At 45.6% G+C, this 19,807-nt stretch overlaps 1 protein-coding gene across 6 annotated transcripts in view; it reads left to right on the forward strand.

Moving 5' to 3' along the window:
* LOC120041942 (protein MTSS 1-like) overlaps positions 1–19,807 on the forward strand; it is a 60,851-nt gene that overhangs the window by 36,175 nt on the left and 4,869 nt on the right. For 2 of the 6 annotated variants that reach the window (XM_038986812.1, XM_038986810.1), the window contains exons 8-12: positions 6,552–6,653; positions 10,376–10,448; positions 10,485–10,660; positions 15,310–15,612; positions 16,343–16,508. In XM_038986812.1, the coding sequence (XP_038842740.1) occupies positions 6,552–6,653; positions 10,376–10,448; positions 10,485–10,660; positions 15,310–15,612; positions 16,343–16,508 (820 nt within the window). Of the gene's footprint in view, positions 1–6,551; positions 6,654–10,375; positions 10,449–10,475; positions 10,661–15,309; positions 15,613–16,342; positions 16,509–19,807 lie in introns of all 6 variants that reach the window. The other 4 variants (XM_038986816.1, XM_038986815.1, XM_038986811.1 and 1 more) reach the window with 3 other exon arrangements.

The following is a 19,807-nucleotide window of genomic DNA, read 5'->3' on the forward strand; positions in this document are numbered from 1 at the left end:
CCTCCTGATATTATGGTCAGGGGAGAGGTTGGTCCAGAAGACGACAGGGTCAGATAGTAGTCATTAAACCTCCTGATATTATGGTCAGTGGAGAGGTTGGTCCAGAAGACTACAGGGTCAGATAGTAGTCATTAAACCTCCTGATATTATGGTCAGGGGAGAGGTTGGTCCAGAAGACTACATGGTCAGATAGTAGTCATTAAACCTCCTGATATTATGGTCAGGGGAGAGGTTGGTCCAGAAGACGACAGGGGCAGATAGTAGTCATTAAACCTCCTGATATTATGGTCAGGGGAGAGGTTGGTCCAGAAGACGACAGGGTCAGATAGTAGTCATTAAACCTCCTGATATTATGGTCAGGGGAGAGGTTGGTCCAGAAGACGACAGGGTCAGATAGTAGTCATTAAACCTCCTGATATTATGGTCAGGGGAGAGGTTGGTCCAGAAGACGACAGGGTCAGATAGTAGTCATTAAACCTCCTGATATTATGGTCAGGGGAGAGGTTGGTCCAGAAGACGACAGGGTCAGATAGTAGTCATTAAACCTCCTGATATTATGGTCAGGGGAGAGGTTGGTCCAGAAGACGACAGGGTCAGATAGTAGTCATTAAACCTCCTGATATTATGGTCAGGGGAGAGGTTGGTCCAGAAGACTACAGGGTCAGATAGTAGTCATTAAACCTCCTGATATTATGGTCAGTGGAGAGGTTGGTCCAGAAGACTACAGGGTCAGATAGTAGTCATTAAACCTCCTGATATTATGGTCAGGGGAGAGGTTGGTCCAGAAGACTACAGGGTCAGATAGTAGTCATTAAACCTCCTGATATTATGGTCAGGGGAGAGGTTGGTCCAGAAGACTACATGGTCAGATAGTAGTCATTAAACCTCCTGATATTATGGTCAGGGGAGAGGTTGGTCCAGAAGACGACAGGGTCAGATAGTAGTCATTAAACCTCCTGATATTATGGTCAGGGGAGAGGTTGGTCCAGAAGACTACATGGTCAGATAGTAGTCATTAAACCTCCTGATATTATGGTCAGGGGAGAGGTTGGTCCAGAAGACTACAGGGTCAGATAGTAGTCATTAAACCTCCTGATATTATGGTCAGGGGAGAGGTTGGTCCAGAAGACGACAGGGTCAGATAGTAGTCATTAAACCTCCTGATATTATGGTCAGGGGAGAGGTTGGTCCAGAAGACGACAGGGTCAGATAGTAGTCATTAAACCTCCTGATATTATGGTCAGGGGAGAGGTTGGTCCAGAAGACGACAGGGTCAGATAGTAGTCATTAAACCTCCTGATATTATGGTCAGGGGAGAGGTTGGTCCAGAAGACGACAGGGTCAGATAGTAGTCATTAAACCTCCTGATATTATGGTCAGGGGAGAGGTTGGTCCAGAAGACGACAGGGTCAGATAGTAGTCATTAAACCTCCTGATATTATGGTCAGGGGAGAGGTTGGTCCAGGAGACGACAGGGTCAGATAGTAGTCATTAAACCTCCTGATATTATGGTCAGGGGAGAGGTTGGTCCAGAAGACTACAGGGTCAGATAGTAGTCATTAAACCTTCTGATATTATGGTCAGGGGAGAGGTTGGTCCAGAAGACGACAGGGTCAGATAGTAGTCATTAAACCTCCTGATATTATGGTCAGGGGAGAGGTTGGTCCAGAAGACTACAGGGTCAGATAGTAGTCATTAAACCTCCTGATATTATGGTCAGGGGAGAGGTTGGTCCAGAAGACTACAGGGTCAGATAGTAGTCATTAAACCTCCTGATATTATGGTCAGGGGAGAGGTTGGTCCAGAAGACTACAGGGTCAGATAGTAGTCATTAAACCTCCTGATATTATGGTCAGGGGAGAGGTTGGTCCAGAAGACTACAGGGTCAGACAAGGTTGACCACATGAGCCTTGATGTTCACCCCTGGAGTCTATTGGTCATCATGGGGTCATAGAGAGCCATAACCCTGATCCCAAACCATCCTGGCTCAGTCCAAGGGGCGGCAGGTAGCCTAGTGGTTAGAGTGGAGGGACGGCAGGTAGTCTAGTGGTTAGAGTGGAGGGACGGCAGGTAGCCTAGTGGTTAGAGTGGAGGGACGGCAGGTAGTCTAGTGGTTAGAGTGTAGGGACGGCAGGTAGCCTACTGGTTAGAGTGTAGGGGCGGCAGGTAGCCTAGTGGTTAGAGTGGAGGGACGGCAGGTAGCCTAGTGGTTAGAGTGGAGGGACGGCAGGTAGCCTAGTGGTTAGAGTGGAGGGACGGCAGGTAGCCTAGTGGTTAGAGTGGAGGGACGGCAGGTAGCCTAGTGATTAGAGTGGAGGGGCGGCAGGTAGCCTAGTGGTTAGAGTGTAGGGGCGGCAGGTAGCCTAGTGGTTAGAGTGTAGGGGCGGCAGGTTAAAGGTTAAATAAAAAAATCTAAAATTGGCTTTCAGAGGGTCTAATTAACCCTTAACCCCTCAATTTAGCTCCTCACCCACTCAAGGACAACCTTGAATAGAGGGATGGGCCTGGGACTCAGTTATAGTTGAGGTTCATTACAAGGCCAACTGTCAGTCTAGAGTAGAGTTCCTCCTTCCTCTGTTAGGTCACTGCCAGTCTAGAGTAGAGTTCCTCCTTCCTCTGTTAGGTCACTGTCAGTCTAGAGTAGAGTTCCTCCTTCCTCTGTTAGGTCACTGTCAGTCTAGAGTAGAGTACCTCCTTCCTCTGTTAGGTCACTGTCAGTCTAGAGTAGAGTTCCTCCTTCCTCTGTTAGGTCACTGCCAGTCTAGAGTAGAGTTCCTCCCTCCTCTGTTAGGTCACTGTCAGTCTAGAGTAGAGTTCCTCCTTCCTCTGTTAGGTCACTGTCAGTCTAGAGTAGAGTTCCTCCTTCCTCTGTTAGGTCACTGTCAGTCTAGAGTAGAGTTCCTCCTTCCTCTGTTAGGTCACTGTCAGTCTAGAGTAGAGTACCTCCTTCCTCTGTTAGGTCACTGTCAGTCTAGAGTAGAGTTCCTCCTTCCTCTGTTAGGTCACTGCCAGTCTAGAGTAGAGTTCCTCCTTCCTCTGTTAGGTCACTGCCAGTCTAGAGTAGAGTTCCTCCTTCCTCTGTTAGGTCACTGCCAGTCTAGAGTAGAGTTCCTCCTTCCTCTGTTAGGTCACTGTCAGTCTAGAGTAGAGTTCCTCCTTCCTCTGTTAGGTCACTGTCAGTCTAGAGTAGAGTTCCTCCCTCCTCTGTTAGGTCACTGTACTGAATAAGGTCTCAGAGTGACGACCACTAATGCTACCGCACCACAACTCCATAGAAAACCACCAGGAGAATACTGGACTTTCTGTCGCTGGCTTTAAACTAATTAACCATGATGCTTAGTAGCAGACTGTCTATCTGCTTCTCCCTCTGCTGTCCGTCCACAAGGACAGTTCATGCTAAATGATTCTATCTTCTGACTCACCTCTCTGCTTTGTTTCACTTCAGCTAATTTCACCCTGAATCTCTAACTTCCCTGCTGGCAGCCTTTGAACTATTGTTTTTAAACGTGCTGCTGCAGCTCACTGACTGATTGATGTCTTCTAACGTCTTCCCTGCTGTTCTCTCTTTATGTGATGGCTACAATACACGCCTTCCTCTCCTTTATGTGATGGCTACAATACACGCCTTCCTCTCCTTTATGTGATGGCTACAATACACGCCTTCCTCTCCTTTATGTGATGGCTACAATACACGCCTTCCTCTCCTTTATGTGATGGCTACAATACACGCCTTCCTCTCCTTTATGTGATGGCTACAATACACGCCTTCCTCTCCTTTATGTGATGGCTACAATACACGCCTTCCTCTCCTTTATGTGATGGCTACAATACACTCCTTCCTCTCTCTTTATGTGATGGCTACAATACACGCCTTCCTCTCCTTTATGTGATGGCTACAATACACGCCTTCCTCTCCTTTATGTGGTGGCTACAATACACGCCTTCCTCTCCTTTATGTGGTGGCTACAATACACGCCTTCCTCTCCTTATGTGATGGCTACAATACACGCCTTCCTCTCCTTTATGTGATGGCTACAATACACGCCTTCCTCTCCTTTATGTGGTGGCTACAATACACGCCTTCCTCTCCTTTATGTGATGGCTACAATACACGCCTTCCTCTCCTTTATGTGGTGGCTACAATACACGCCTTCCTCTCCTTATGTGATGGCTACAATACACGCCTTCCTCTCCTTTATGTGATGGCTACAATACACGCCTTCCTCTCCTTTATGTGATGGCTACAATACACGCCTTCCTCTCCTTTATGTGATGGCTACAATACACGCCTTCCTCTCCTTTATGTGATGGCTACAATACACGCCTTCCTCTCCTTTATGTGATGGCTACAATACACGCCTTCCTCTCCTTTATGTGATGGCTACAATACACGCCTTCCTCTCCTTTATGTGATGGCTACAATACACGCCTTCCTCTCCTTTATGTGATGGCTACAATACACGCCTTCCTCTCCTTTATGTGATGGCTACAATACACGCCTTCCTCTCCTTTATGTGATGGCTACAATACACGCCTTCCTCTCCTTTATGTGATGGCTACAATACACGCCTTCCTCTCCTTTATGTGATGGCTACAATACACGCCTTCCTCTCCTTTATGTGATGGCTACAATACACGCCTTCCTCTCTATGTGATGGCTACAATACACGCCTTCCTCTCCTTTATGTGATGGCTACAATACACGCCTTCCTCTCCTTTATGTGATGGCTACAATACACGCCTTCCTCTCCTTTATGTGATGGCTACAATACACGCCTTCCTCTCCTTTATGTGATGGCTACAATACACGCCTTCCTCTCCTTATGTGATGGCTACAATACACGCCTTCCTCTCCTTTATGTGATGGCTACAATACACGCCTTCCTCTCCTTTATGTGATGGCTACAATACACGCCTTCCTCTCCTTTATGTGATGGCTACAATACACGCCTTCCTCTCCTTTATGTGATGGCTACAATACACGCCTTCCTCTCCTTTATGTGATGGCTACAATACACGCCTTCCTCTCCTTTATGTGATGGCTACAATACACGCCTTCCTCTCCTTTATGTGATGGCTACAATACACGCCTTCCTCTCCTTTGTGTGATGGCTACAATACACGCCTTCCTCTCCTTTATGTGATGGCTACAATACACGCCTTCCTCTCCTTTATGTGATGGCTACAATACACGCCTTCCTCTCCTTTATGTGATGGCTACAATACACGCCTTCCTCTCCTTTGTGTGATGGCTACAATACACACCTTCCTCTCCTTTATGTGATGGCTACAATACACGCCTTCCTCTCCTTTGTGTGATGGCTACAATACACGCCTTCCTCTCCTTTGTGTGATGGCTACAATACACGCCTTCCTCTCCTTTATGTGATGGCTACAATACACGCCTTCCTCTCCTTTGTGTGATGGCTACAATACACGCCTTCCTCTCCTTTATGTGGTGGCTACAATACACGCCTTCCTCTCCTTTATGTGATGGCTACAATACACGCCTTCCTCTCCTTATGTGGTGGCTACAATACACGCCTTCCTCTCCTTTATGTGATGGCTACAATACACGCCTTCCTCTCCTTTATGTGATGGCTACAATACACGCCTTCCTCTCCTTTATGTGATGGCTACAATACACGCCTTCCTCTCCTTTATGTGATGGCTACAATACACGCCTTCCTCTCCTTTATGTGATGGCTACAATACACGCCTTCCTCTCCTTTATGTGATGGCTACAATACACGCCTTCCTCTCCTTTATGTGATGGCTACAATACACGCCTTCCTCTCCTTTATGTGATGGCTACAATACACGCCTTCCTCTCCTTTATGTGATGGCTACAATACACGCCTTCCTCTCCTTTATGTGATGGTTACAATACACGCCTTCCTCTCCTTTATGTGATGGCTACAATACACGCCTTCCTCTCCTTTATGTGATGGCTACAATACACGCCTTCCTCTCCTTTATGTGATGGCTACAATACACGCCTTCCTCTCCTTTATGTGATGGCTACAATACACGCCTTCCTCTCCTTTATGTGATGGCTACAATACACGCCTTCCTCTCCTTTATGTGATGGCTACAATACACGCCTTCCTCTCCTTTATGTGATGGCTACAATACACACCTTCCTCTCCTTTATGTGAGGGCTACAATACACGCCTTCCTCTCCTTTATGTGATGGCTACAATACACGCCTTCCTCTCCTTTATGTGATGGCTACAATATACGCCTTCCTCTCCTTCATGTGATGGCTACAATACACGCCTTCCTCTCCTTTGTGTGTTCTCTTCCTCTGTGACTGTCTGTGACTGTGTGTGACTGTGTGTGACTGTGTGTGACTGTGTGACTGTCTGTGACTGTGTGACTGTCTGTGACTGTATGTGACTGTCTGTGACTGTGTGTATGTTCATATCCGGTCATCTTTTAACCCTGCACTGAACTCAAACTCCTCTCTTTTTTACACCAAAACTCTCTGCTCCCGTCTTGTGCTTGTCCTCCGCGTCTGTCTGCCTCCACCCAACCTGCTGTTCCTCCAGCCTTGCTCCAGCTCTGGCTCGTCTGAGGCCTCTGAGACCTGCCAGTCAGTCAGTGAGTGCAGCTCTCCCACCTCTGGAGGGCCTCTGGCTGCAGTTGACAAGGTGACATACTCCCTCCATCCCTCCTTTGAGAGGAAGCACCCCCCCCCCCCCTCCTGCCCTCCCATGATAGATACCCTTCCCCTCGTCCCCTTGCTGTAGCCCTTAGTCTAGAGTCTCCTCACAGGAAACATAGTGTTCACCCTCTCCACAACCCTCTACCCCATCCAGGTGTTCCATCCACAGCTTCCTTTCACCTGTCTCTGATCCCTGCTGTTACGTATCTAGTCTCATGGGTCATCGTGGTCGTTCACATACATTTCAGAATTCAGAACCGGAGTCTGGTTTGTCAATCAGGATTCATTTTCTTAGTTTACTCCTTTGTTTATTTGTTCTTCCGAAATGTTGAGTTATTTGTATTTCATTCATCAACTTTTATCTTGTGTTTCTGATGTTGTTTTATTATCCTGACCCTGTTGTGTTGGTTTATTATCCTGACCCTGTTGTGTTGGTTTATTATCCTGACCCTGTTGTGTTGGTTTATTATCCTGACCCTGTTGTGTTGGTTTATTATCCTGACCCTATTGTGTTGGTTTATTATCCTGACCCTATTATCCTGACCCTATTGTGTTGGTTTATTATCCTGACCCTATTGTGTTAGTTTATTATCCTGACCCTGTTGGTTTATTATCCTGACCCTATTGTGTTGGTTTATTATCCTGACCCTATTATCCTGACCCTATTGTGTTGGTTTATTATCCTGACCCTGTTGGTTTATTATCCTGACCCTGTTGGTTTATTATCCTGACCCTGTTGGTTTATTATCCTGACCCTGTTGGTTTATTATCCTGACCCTGTTGTGTTGGTTTATTATCCTGACCCTGTTGTGTTGGTTTATTATCCTGACCCTGTTGTGTTAGTTTATTATCCTGACCCTGTTGTGTTGGTTTATTATCCTGACCCTGTTGTGTTGGTTTATTATCCTGACCCTATTGTGTTGGTTTATTATCCTGACCCTATTGTGTTAGTTTATTATCCTGACCCTGTTATCCTGACCCTGTTGTGTTAGTTTATTATCCTGACCCTGTTGTGTTGGTTTATTATCCTGACCCTATTGTGTTGGTTTATTATCCTGACCCTGTTGTGTTGGTTTATTATCCTGACCCTGTTGTGTTGGTTTATTATCCTGACCCTATTGTGTTGTTTTATTATCCTGACCCTGTTGTGTTGTTTTATTATCCTGACCCTGTTGTGTCGGTTTATTATCCTGACCCTGTTGTGTTGGTTTATTATCCTGACCCTATTGTGTTGGTTTATTATCCTGACCCTGTTGTGTTGGTTTATTATCCTGACCCTGTTGTGTTGGTTTATTATCCTGACCCTATTGTGTTGGTTTATTATCCTGACCCTGTTGTGTTGGTTTATTATCCTGACCCTGTTGTGTTTGTTTATTATCCTGACCCTATTGTGTTTGTTTATTATCCTGACCCTATTGTGTTTGTTTATTATCCTGACCCTATTGTGTTGGTTTATTATACTGACCCTATTGTGTTGGTTTATTATCCTGACCCTATTGTGTTGGTTTATTATCCTGACCCTGTTGTGTTGGTTTATTATCCTGACCCTATTGTGTTGTTTTATTATCCTGACCCTATTGTGTTGTTTTATTATCCTGACCCTGTTGTGTTGTTTTATTATCCTGACCCTGTTGTGTCGGTTTATTATCCTGACCCTGTTGTGTTGGTTTATTATCCTGACCCTATTGTGTTGGTTTATTATCCTGACCCTGTTGTGTTGGTTTATTATCCAGACCCTGTTGTGTTGGTTTATTATCCTGGCCCTATTGTGTTGGTTTATTATCCTGACCCTGTTGTGTTGGTTTATTTTCCTGACCCTGTTGTGTTGGTTTATTATCCTGACCCTGTTGGTTTATTATCCTGACCCTGTTGGTTTATTATCCTGACCCTGTTGGTTTATTATCCTGACCCTGTTGTGTTGGTTTATTATCCTGACCCTGTTGTGTTGGTTTATTATCCTGACCCTGTTGTGTTGGTTTATTATCCTGACCCTGTTGTGTTGGTTTATTATCCTGACCCTGTTGTGTTGGTTTATTATCCTGACCCTGTTGTGTTGGTTTATTATCCTGACCCTGTTGTGTTGGTTTATTATCCTGACCCTGTTGTGTTGGTTTATTATCCTGACCCTATTGTGTTGGTTTATTATCCTGACCCTATTATCCTGACCCTGTTGTGTTGGTTTATTATCCTGACCCCATTGTGTTGGTTTATTATCCTGACCCTATTGTGTTGGTTTATTATCCTGACCCTATTGTGTTGGTTTATTATCCTGACCCTATTATCCTGACCCTATTGTGTTGGTTTATTATCCTGACCCCATTGTGTTTGTTTTATTATCCTGACCCTATTGTGTTGGTTTATTATCCTGACCCTATTGTGTTGGTTTATTATCCTGACCCTGTTGTGTTGGTTTATTATCCTGACCCTGTTGTGTTGGTTTATTATCCTGACCCTGTTGTGTTGGTTTATTATCCTGACCCTGTTGTGTTGGTTTATTATCCTGACCCTATTGTGTTGGTTTATTATCCTGACCCTATTGTGTTGGTTTATTATCCTGACCCTGTTGTGTTGGTTTATTATCCTGACCCTATTGTGTTGGTTTATTATCCTGACCCTGTTGTGTTGGTTTATTATCCTGACCCTGTTGTGTTGGTTTATTATCCTGACCCTGTTGTGTTGGTTTATTATCCTGACCCTGTTGTGTTGGTTTATTATCCTGACCCTGTTGTGTTGGTTTATTATCCTGACCCTGTTGTGTTGGTTTATTATCCTGACCCTGTTGTGTTTGTTTATTATCCTGACCCTATTGTGTTGGTTTATTATCCTGACCCTATTGTGTTGGTTTATTATCCTGACCCTGTTGTGTTGGTTTATTATCCTGACCCTGTTGTGTTGTTTTATTATCCTGACCCTATTATCCTGACCCTGTTGTGTTGGTTTATTATCCTGACCCTATTGTGTTGGTTTATTATCCTGACCCTATTGTGTTGGTTTATTATCCTGACCCTATTGTGTTGGTTATTATCCTGACCTATTGGTTATTATCCTGACCCTGTTGTGTTGGTTTATTATCCTGACCCTGTTGTGTTTGTTTTATTATCCTGACCCTGTTGTGTTGGTTTATTATCCTGACCCTGTTGTGTTGGTTTATTATCCTGACCCCATTGTGTTTGTTTTATTATCCTGACCCTGTTGTGTTGGTTTATTATCCTGACCCTGTTGTGTTGGTTTATTATCCTGACCCTGTTGTGTTGGTTTATTATCCTGACCCTGTTGTGTTGGTTTATTATCCTGACCCTGTTATCCTGACCCTGTTGTGTTGGTTTATTATCCTGACCCTGTTGTGTTGGTTTATTATCCTGACCCTGTTGTGTTGGTTTATTATCCTGACCCTGTTGTGTTGGTTTATTATCCTGACCCTGTTATCCTGACCCTGTTGTGTTGGTTTATTATCCTGACCCTATTGTGTTGGTTTATTATCCTGACCCTATTGTGTTGGTTTATTATCCTGACCCTGTTGTGTTGGTTTATTATCCTGACCCTGTTGTGTTGGTTTATTATCCTGACCCTGTTGTGTTGATTTATTATCCTGACCCTGTTGTGTTGGTTTTTATCATTTGACCAATTTCTCCAATTTTGTGTTTTTATGTTTGTTTGTTTGTTTGTTTGTTTGTGTCATTCCGTTCCCCTGCTCCTGCTCATGCTCAGTTGTCTAACGGGTATGACCACTACGGGGATCACCATCATTCAGACTCTTCATACCTGATGGGAGGGGGCTCAGGTCTGGGGGGGTCCTACCTGATGGGAGGGGGCTCAGGCCTGGTGGGTTCCTACCCCCTCTTCCCTCCCTCCTCCCATTCGTCCTCCATCACCTCCTCCTCCTGTCCGTCCCAGTCGTGGTCCAGGCCGTGCTCGGTCCTGCTACCTGACTACCCTCATTACTGCACCCTGGGGCCTAACATGGTCCCCACCTCTAAAGTCCCCAGCTGGAAGGTTGGTTGTTGGTTCAGTCCTCCTCCTCATCATGTCCTGACTCCTTGTGTTCCTAAAATATCTGTCATTACGTAGGGACCCTCTGAATTAATCTGACATTATTATTATGTTGCAGTCAGATTGCAAAATGATCGTAGGACAATATACTACATCGTCTTCTACACGTTTCATTGGTAGATTTCAGATGTGTTCCTGGAGAAGATGTATTTGAAGATCGTGATAATAGTTCAGAATCCCCAGCTGACAGGATCTCCAGAGGCCCATGATTAAAGAACAGCTAGGGATACCAAGGAGGAGGTGAACTCAGCTGTGCTAGGGATGCCAAGGAGGAGGTGAACTCAGCTGTGTTAGGGATACCAAGGAGGAGGTGAACTCAGCTATGCTAGGGATACCAAGGAGGAGGTGAACTCAGCTGTGCTAGGGATACCAAGGAGGAGGTGAACTCAGCTGTGTTAGGGATACCAAGGAGGAGGTGAACTCAGCTATGTTTCTGTATCCTGTAGGACTGGGTAGAGGAGGTGAACTCAGCTATGTTTCTGTATCCTGTAGGACTGGGTAGAGGAGGTGAACTCAGCTATGTTTCTGTATCCTGTAGGACTGTGTAGAGGAGGTGAACTCAGCTATGTTTCTGTATCCTGTAGGACTGGGTAGAGGAGGTGAACTCAGCTATGTTTCTGTATCCTGTAGGACTGGGTAGAGGAGGTGAACTCAGCTATGTTTCTGTATCCTGTAGGACTGGGTAGAGGAGGTGAACTCAGCTATGTTTCTGTATCCTGTAGGACTGGGTAGAGGAGGTGAACTCAGCTATGTTTCTGTATCCTGTAGGACTGGGTAGAGGAGGTGAACTCAGCTATGTTTCTGTATCCTGTAGGACTGGGTAGAGGAGGTGAACTCAGCTATGTTTCTGTATCCTGTAGGACTGGGTAGAGGAGGTGAACTCAGCTATGTTTCTGTATCCTGTAGGACTGGGTAGAGGAGGTGAACTCAGCTATGTTTCTGTATCCTGTAGGACTGGGTAGAGGAGGTGAACTCAGCTATGTTTCTGTATCCTGTAGGACTGGGTAGAGGAGGTGAACTCAGCTATGTTTCTGTATCCTGTAGGACTGGGTAGAGGAGGTGAACTCAGCTATGTTTCTGTATCCTGTAGGACTGGGTAGAGGAGGTGAACTCAGCTATGTTTCTGTATCCTGTAGGACTGGGTAGAGGAGGTGAACTCAGCTATGTTTCTGTATCCTGTAGGACTGGGTAGAGGAGGTGAACTCAGCTATGTTTCTGTATCCTGTAGGACTGGGTAGAGGAGGTGAACTCAGCTATGTTTCTGTATCCTGTAGGACTGGGTAGAGGAGGTGAACTCAGCTATGTTTCTGTATCCTGTAGGACTGGGTAGAGGAGGTGAACTCAGCTATGTTTCTGTATCCTGTAGGACTGGGTAGAGGAGGTGAACTCAGCTATGTTTCTGTATCCTGTAGGACTGGGTAGAGGAGGTGAACTCAGCTATGTTTCTGTATCCTGTAGGACTGGGTAGAGGAGGTGAACTCAGCTATGTTTCTGTATCCTGTAGGACTGGGTAGAGGAGGTGAACTCAGCTATGTTTCTGTATCCTGTAGGACTGGGTAGAGGAGGTGAACTCAGCTATGTTTCTGTATCCTGTAGGACTGGGTAGAGGAGGTGAACTCAGCTATGTTTCTGTATCCTGTAGGACTGGGTAGAGGAGGTGAACTCAGCTATGTTTCTGTATCCTGTAGGACTGGGTAGAGGAGGTGAACTCAGCTATGTTTCTGTATCCTGTAGGACTGGGTAGAGGAGGTGAACTCAGCTATGTTTCTGTATCCTGTAGGACTGGGTAGAGGAGGTGAACTCAGCTATGTTTCTGTATCCTGTAGGACTGGGTAGAGGAGGTGAACTCAGCTATGTTTCTGTATCCTGTAGGACTGGGTAGAGGAGGTGAACTCAGCTATGTTTCTGTATCCTGTAGGACTGGGTAGAGGAGGTGAACTCAGCTATGTTTCTGTATCCTGTAGGACTGGGTAGAGGAGGTGAACTCAGCTATGTTTCTGTATCCTGTAGGACTGGGTAGAGGAGGTGAACTCAGCTATGTTTCTGTATCCTGTAGGACTGGGTAGAGGAGGTGAACTCAGCTATGTTTCTGTATCCTGTAGGACTGGGTAGAGGAGGTGAACTCAGCTATGTTTCTGTATCCTGTAGGACTGGGTAGAGGAGGTGAACTCAGCTATGTTTCTGTATCCTGTAGGACTGGGTAGAGGAGGTGAACTCAGCTATGTTTCTGTATCCTGTAGGACTGGGTAGAGGAGGTGAACTCAGCTATGTTTCTGTATCCTGTAGGACTGGGTAGAGGAGGTGAACTCAGCTATGTTTCTGTATCCTGTAGGACTGGGTAGAGGAGGTGAACTCAGCTATGTTTCTGTATCCTGTAGGACTGGGTAGAGGAGGTGAACTCAGCTATGTTTCTGTATCCTGTAGGACTGGGTAGAGGAGGTGAACTCAGCTATGTTTCTGTATCCTGTAGGACTGGGTAGAGGAGGTGAACTCAGCTATGTTTCTGTATCCTGTAGGACTGGGTAGAGGAGGTGAACTCAGCTATGTTTCTGTATCCTGTAGGACTGGGTAGAGGAGGTGAACTCAGCTATGTTTCTGTATCCTGTAGGACTGGGTAGAGGAGGTGAACTCAGCTATGTTTCTGTATCCTGTAGGACTGGGTAGAGGAGGTGAACTCAGCTATGTTTCTGTATCCTGTAGGACTGGGTAGAGGAGGTGAACTCAGCTATGTTTCTGTATCCTGTAGGACTGGGTAGAGGAGGTGAACTCAGCTATGTTTCTGTATCCTGTAGGACTGGGTAGAGGAGGTGAACTCAGCTATGTTTCTGTATCCTGTAGGACTGGGTAGAGGAGGTGAACTCAGCTATGTTTCTGTATCCTGTAGGACTGGGTAGAGGAGGTGAACTCAGCTATGTTTCTGTATCCTGTAGGACTGGGTAGAGGAGGTGAACTCAGCTATGTTTCTGTATCCTGTAGGACTGGGTAGAGGAGGTGAACTCAGCTATGTTTCTGTATCCTGTAGGACTGGGTAGAGGAGGTGAACTCAGCTATGTTTCTGTATCCTGTAGGACTGGGTAGAGGAGGTGAACTCAGCTATGTTTCTGTATCCTGTAGGACTGGGTAGAGGAGGTGAACTCAGCTATGTTTCTGTATCCTGTAGGACTGGGTAGAGGAGGTGAACTCAGCTATGTTTCTGTATCCTGTAGGACTGGGTAGAGGAGGTGAACTCAGCTATGTTTCTGTATCCTGTAGGACTGGGTAGAGGAGGTGAACTCAGCTATGTTTCTGTATCCTGTAGGACTGGGTAGAGGAGGTGAACTCAGCTATGTTTCTGTATCCTGTAGGACTGGGTAGAGGAGGTGAACTCAGCTATGTTTCTGTATCCTGTAGGACTGGGTAGAGGAGGTGAACTCAGCTATGTTTCTGTATCCTGTAGGACTGGGTAGAGGAGGTGAACTCAGCTATGTTTCTGTATCCTGTAGGACTGGGTAGAGGAGGTGAACTCAGCTATGTTTCTGTATCCTGTAGGACTGGGTAGAGGAGGTGAACTCAGCTATGTTTCTGTATCCTGTAGGACTGGGTAGAGGAGGTGAACTCAGCTATGTTTCTGTATCCTGTAGGACTGGGTAGAGGAGGTGAACTCAGCTATGTTTCTGTATCCTGTAGGACTGGGTAGAGGAGGTGAACTCAGCTATGTTTCTGTATCCTGTAGGACTGGGTAGAGGAGGTGAACTCAGCTATGTTTCTGTATCCTGTAGGACTGGGTAGAGGAGGTGAACTCAGCTATGTTTCTGTATCCTGTAGGACTGGGTAGAGGAGGTGAACTCAGCTATGTTTCTGTATCCTGTAGGACTGGGTAGAGGAGGTGAACTCAGCTATGTTTCTGTATCCTGTAGGACTGGGTAGAGGAGGTGAACTCAGCTATGTTTCTGTATCCTGTAGGACTGGGTAGAGGAGGTGAACTCAGCTATGTTTCTGTATCCTGTAGGACTGGGTAGAGGAGGTGAACTCAGCTATGTTTCTGTATCCTGTAGGACTGGGTAGAGGAGGTGAACTCAGCTATGTTTCTGTATCCTGTAGGACTGGGTAGAGGAGGTGAACTCAGCTATGTTTCTGTATCCTGTAGGACTGGGTAGAGGAGGTGAACTCAGCTATGTTTCTGTATCCTGTAGGACTGGGTAGAGGAGGTGAACTCAGCTATGTTTCTGTATCCTGTAGGACTGGGTAGAGGAGGTGAACTCAGCTATGTTTCTGTATCCTGTAGGACTGGGTAGAGGAGGTGAACTCAGCTATGTTTCTGTATCCTGTAGGACTGGGTAGAGGAGGTGAACTCAGCTATGTTTCTGTATCCTGTAGGACTGGGTAGAGGAGGTGAACTCAGCTATGTTTCTGTATCCTGTAGGACTGGGTAGAGGAGGTGAACTCAGCTATGTTTCTGTATCCTGTAGGACTGGGTAGAGGAGGTGAACTCAGCTATGTTTCTGTATCCTGTAGGACTGGGTAGAGGAGGTGAACTCAGCTATGTTTCTGTATCCTGTAGGACTGGGTAGAGGAGGTGAACTCAGCTATGTTTATGTATGTGTATCCTGTAGGACTGGGCTAAGCCAGGACCCTATGACCAGCCCATGGTAAACACCCTTAGAAGGAGGAAGGACAAGGATCTTGTACCAGCAGACACCAGCTATGCCCCACTACCACTACCTGCTGGAGTCATCCCAGCACCAGGGGCCAGGAGTCTACCACTACCTGCGGGAGTCATCCCAGCACCAGGGGGCAGGATTCTACCACTACCTGCTGGAGTCATCCCAGCACCAGGGGGCAGGCGTCTACCACTACCTGCTGGAGTCATCCCAGCACCAGGGGGCAGGAGTCAACCATTACCTCCATCACCCAAGGTCAGCTGGAAACATGATTTCATCTATATTTTATACAAATGTCTGAAGCAAGTCACACAATTTTTCTTGAAATGTCTAGTTTGACTGTGTGGTGTGTGTGTGCATCTGTCCATTGTGTGATTCAATGTCTGTGATATATTTAGGTAATAAGGCACCTCGGGGGTTTGTGGTATATGGCCACTATACCACAGCTAAGCTCTGTTCTTAAGCACGACGCAACGCGGAGTGCCTGGACACAGCCCTTAGCCGTGGTATATTGGCCATATACCACAAACCCCAGAGGTGCCTTATTGCTATTATAAACGGGTTACCAACGTAAATAGAGCAGGAAAAACAAATGTTTTGTCGTATCAATGGTATACGTTCTGATATACCACGGCTGTCAGCCAATCAGCATTCAGGGTTCAAACCAGTTTATAATTAAGCAATAAGGCCCGAGGAGGTGGTCAATATACCACGGCAAAGGGCTGTTCTTACGCACGACCATTATAAACGGGTTACCAACGTAATTAGAGCAGGAAAACTAACACACCCGTGGTATACAGCCAATCAGAATTCAGGGCTCAAACCACCCAGGTTATATTGATTGTTTTATCTTCATGCTGCACAAAGAAGAATTACGTTTTCTAACCCAATGTGTGTGTGTGTGTGTGTGTGTGTGTGTGTGTGTGTGTGTGTGTGTGTGTGTGTGTGTGTGTGTGTGTGTGTGTGTGTGTGTGTGTGTGTTCAGGTGTGTGAGATGGAGGCCCATGAGGAGCTGGCCCTGGCCCTGTCCAGAGGTCTACAGCTGGACTCACAGACACAGCGTTCCAATAGGGACTCTCTACACTGTTCTAGTGGCTACAGTACCCAGAGTACCACCCCATGCTGTTCAGAGGACACCATACCCTCACAAGGTTAACACACACACACACACTGAGAAAATATGCAAAGGCATGCATGACTTGAAGCGCTATATCCTTCTGTGTAAATATGTCAGGTAAGTGTCTGGTAAAAATAGGATATAGGTACACTAAATGATCAAAGGTATGTGGACATCTGCTCGTCGAACAATCTCATTCCAAAATCATGGGCAATAATATGGAGTTCCCCGACCCCCCTTTTGCTGCTATAACAGCCTCCACTCTTCTGGGAAGGCTTTCCACTAGATGTTGGAACATTACTGCGGGGACTTGCTTCCATTCAGCCACAAGAGCATTAGTGAGGTCGGGCACTGATGTTGGGCGATTAGGCCTGGCCCGCAGTTGGCGTTCCAATTAGTCCCAAAGGTGTTCGATGGGGTTGAGGTCAGGGCTCTGTGCAAGCCAGTCAAGTTCTTCCACACCGATCTCGACAAGCCATTTCTGTATGGACCTCGCTTTGTGCACGGGGGCATTGTCATGCTGAAACAGGAAAGGGCCTGCCCCAAACTGTTGCCACAATGTTTCAAGCACAGAATCGTCTTGAATGTCATTGTCTGCTGTAGTGTTAAGATTTCCCTTCACTGGAACTAAGGGGCCTAGCCTGAACCATGAAAAACAGCCCCAGAACATTATTCCTCCTCCACCAAACTTTACAGTTGGCATTATGCATTTGGGCAGGTAGCGTTCTCCTGGCATCTGCCAAACCCAGATTCGTCCGTCAGACTGCCAGAGAACGTGATTCCACTGCTCCAAAGTCCAATGGCGGTGAGCTTTACACCACTCCAGCCGACGCTTGGCATTGCGCATGGTGATCTTAGGCTTGTGTGCGGCTGCTCGGCCATGAAAACCCATTTCATGAAGCTCCCGACGAACAGTTCTTGTGCTGACGTTGCTTCCAGAGGCAGTTTGGAACTCGATAGGGAGTGTTGCAACTGAGGATAGACGATTTTTACGCGCTTCAGCACTCGGGGGGTCCCATTCTGTGAGGTTATGTGGCCTACCACTTCGCGACTGAGCCGTTGTTGCTCCTAGATGTTTCCACATCACAATAACAGCACTTACAGTTGACAGGGGCAGCTCTATCAGGGCAGAAATTTGACGAACTGACTTGTTGGAAAGGTGGCATCCTATGACGGTGCCACGTTGAAAGTCACTGAGCTCTTCAGTAAGGCCATTCTACTACCAATGTTTGTCTATGGACTGTGTGCTCGATTTTATACACCTATCAGCAAAGAATTTGTTCTTAACTGACTTGCCTAGTTAAATAAAGGTTAAATAAAATAAAAATATATGTAATGTAGATATGTAATATAGATATGTAATGTAGACATGTAATGTAGATATGTAATGTAGATATGTAATGTAGGGATGTAATGTAGATATGTAATATAGATATGTAATAATGGGATGTAATATAGATGTGTAATGTAGATATGTAATATAGATATGTAATATAGGGATGTAATGTAGATATGTAATATAGGGATGTAATGTAGATATGTAATATAGGGATGTAATATAGATATTTATACCATGGCATTGTTGAATACCTGTTTCTGATTGGCTTGAAGGGCATTCTAGAGGGCATTATTTCCCTATAAAGCACGGTATATTTGCACGGTAAAATTCCATGGCTATAGTTCATTCTTACATGTTCTATGTTTAAGCTGCTTTTAAAGCAAAAGTCGAATTGAAAAAAATATTGCCTTTTGTTGATATTCTATTTTCATAATGGCAAGCTAGGACTGATGGTTTGGTTAGCTAAACTAGCAAGTCTGTTTGTTTGGTTACCACGGCAACTGTTGTCGTTAACTTGCTAGCTACTTCGGTGGACGTTGAGCATATTTATAGCGGCAAATGTGTTAAAAGTATAGCCATGGTATTAAAGGGATAATCAACTAGGGGCTCTATGCGTTCTATGGAAAATAATGCAACTCCGTCCCAGATAGCAAAAAAAGTACACCCGCTTGCTATTTGCAGTCACTACGGCCAGGGATATAAATACCTACCGCAAGCGGGAGAGCAGAGTTTACTGCTCAAGATGTGATTTGCATCTCTGGCGAGTAGCCTCCAATCAGAGGACAGCTATAAGCCCTAGGCAAGTTTCAAATGGGGTCTGCCACCTTCCAGCTAAGCACAGCCAGCCAGAGGCTGCAAACTGTTTTTGTTGTGGTCTATAAACCTTAACCTACATTGGTTAAATAAATGTATTTATTTGCCAATTTCAAAACAAAACCACACATGAGGACACAATGCATTAAAAATAATTGAGGATGACACAGTTTATAGCCTACATTTCTTTCATTCGTTTTATACACTAGGCTATATTTTCGAGGCCATACCAACTGTTCCTAGCAACAGTTCCAGTCGCTTTGTTATTTTAACCTTTATTTAACTGGGCAAGTCAGGTAAACTTATTTACAATGACGGCCTACCGGGGAACAGTGTGTTAACTGCCTTGTTCAGGGGCAGAACGACAGAATTTTACCTTGTCAGCTCAGGGATTCAATCCAGTAACCTTTCGGTTACTGGTCCAACGCTCTAACCACTAGGCTACCTGCCTCCCCCTCTAACCACAAGGATACCTGCCTCCCCCCTCTAACCACTAGGCTACCTGCCTCCCCCCTCTAACCACTAGGCTACCTGCCTCCCCCCTCTAACCACTAGGCTACCTGCCGCTCCTTGTTAAAGAGATGCCACTCCCTATATCGCTTCACATACTGTTGGTCACTGTCATTAAGGGCGAAATTGTCTGTGGTCATCAAGCCAATTCTAGTCTATTGTATTGAGGCCATTAATACACAGCCTACATTCCAATGTAAATGTAATTTAGTGGCCTGTTTATTTCGTTCGCATTGAAGCCACAGTCAATGTTGCAACTTGCAATGTAAATTTCAATGAATAGCCTGCATTGCTAAACTTTAGGAATCCATAGCCATTTCATTGGGGGGGATGTTAGCCTTTTGAACTGTGACCACAGATAGTGGGGGGTAAACTGCAACTACCCCCTTTTCAGCCTCCTTTGCCAAGTAATGTTATCTGCATTAGCTATATATAGGCTGCTACAGTCTGATTTCTACTCTCCTACAACCTTACACACTACGTACAGTAGGTGGCGCCACCTCTTAAGTCCTCACAGAAGAAGCCGGAAGCCCAATGTCATCAACAGGAAGTTAGTAATCATCCTCCCTCCATCGTGGTGGTAGCTATAGAATCTGCAAGCTTGTGATGTTCTTTTTGTTTTTGCTAGTCCAAGATAAACATTTTATTTGATTTTTATATCCCTTTTTCTC

Source organism: Salvelinus namaycush, unplaced genomic scaffold, assembly GCF_016432855.1.
Source record: "Salvelinus namaycush isolate Seneca unplaced genomic scaffold, SaNama_1.0 Scaffold583, whole genome shotgun sequence".
NCBI lineage: Eukaryota > Metazoa > Chordata > Actinopteri > Salmoniformes > Salmonidae > Salvelinus > Salvelinus namaycush.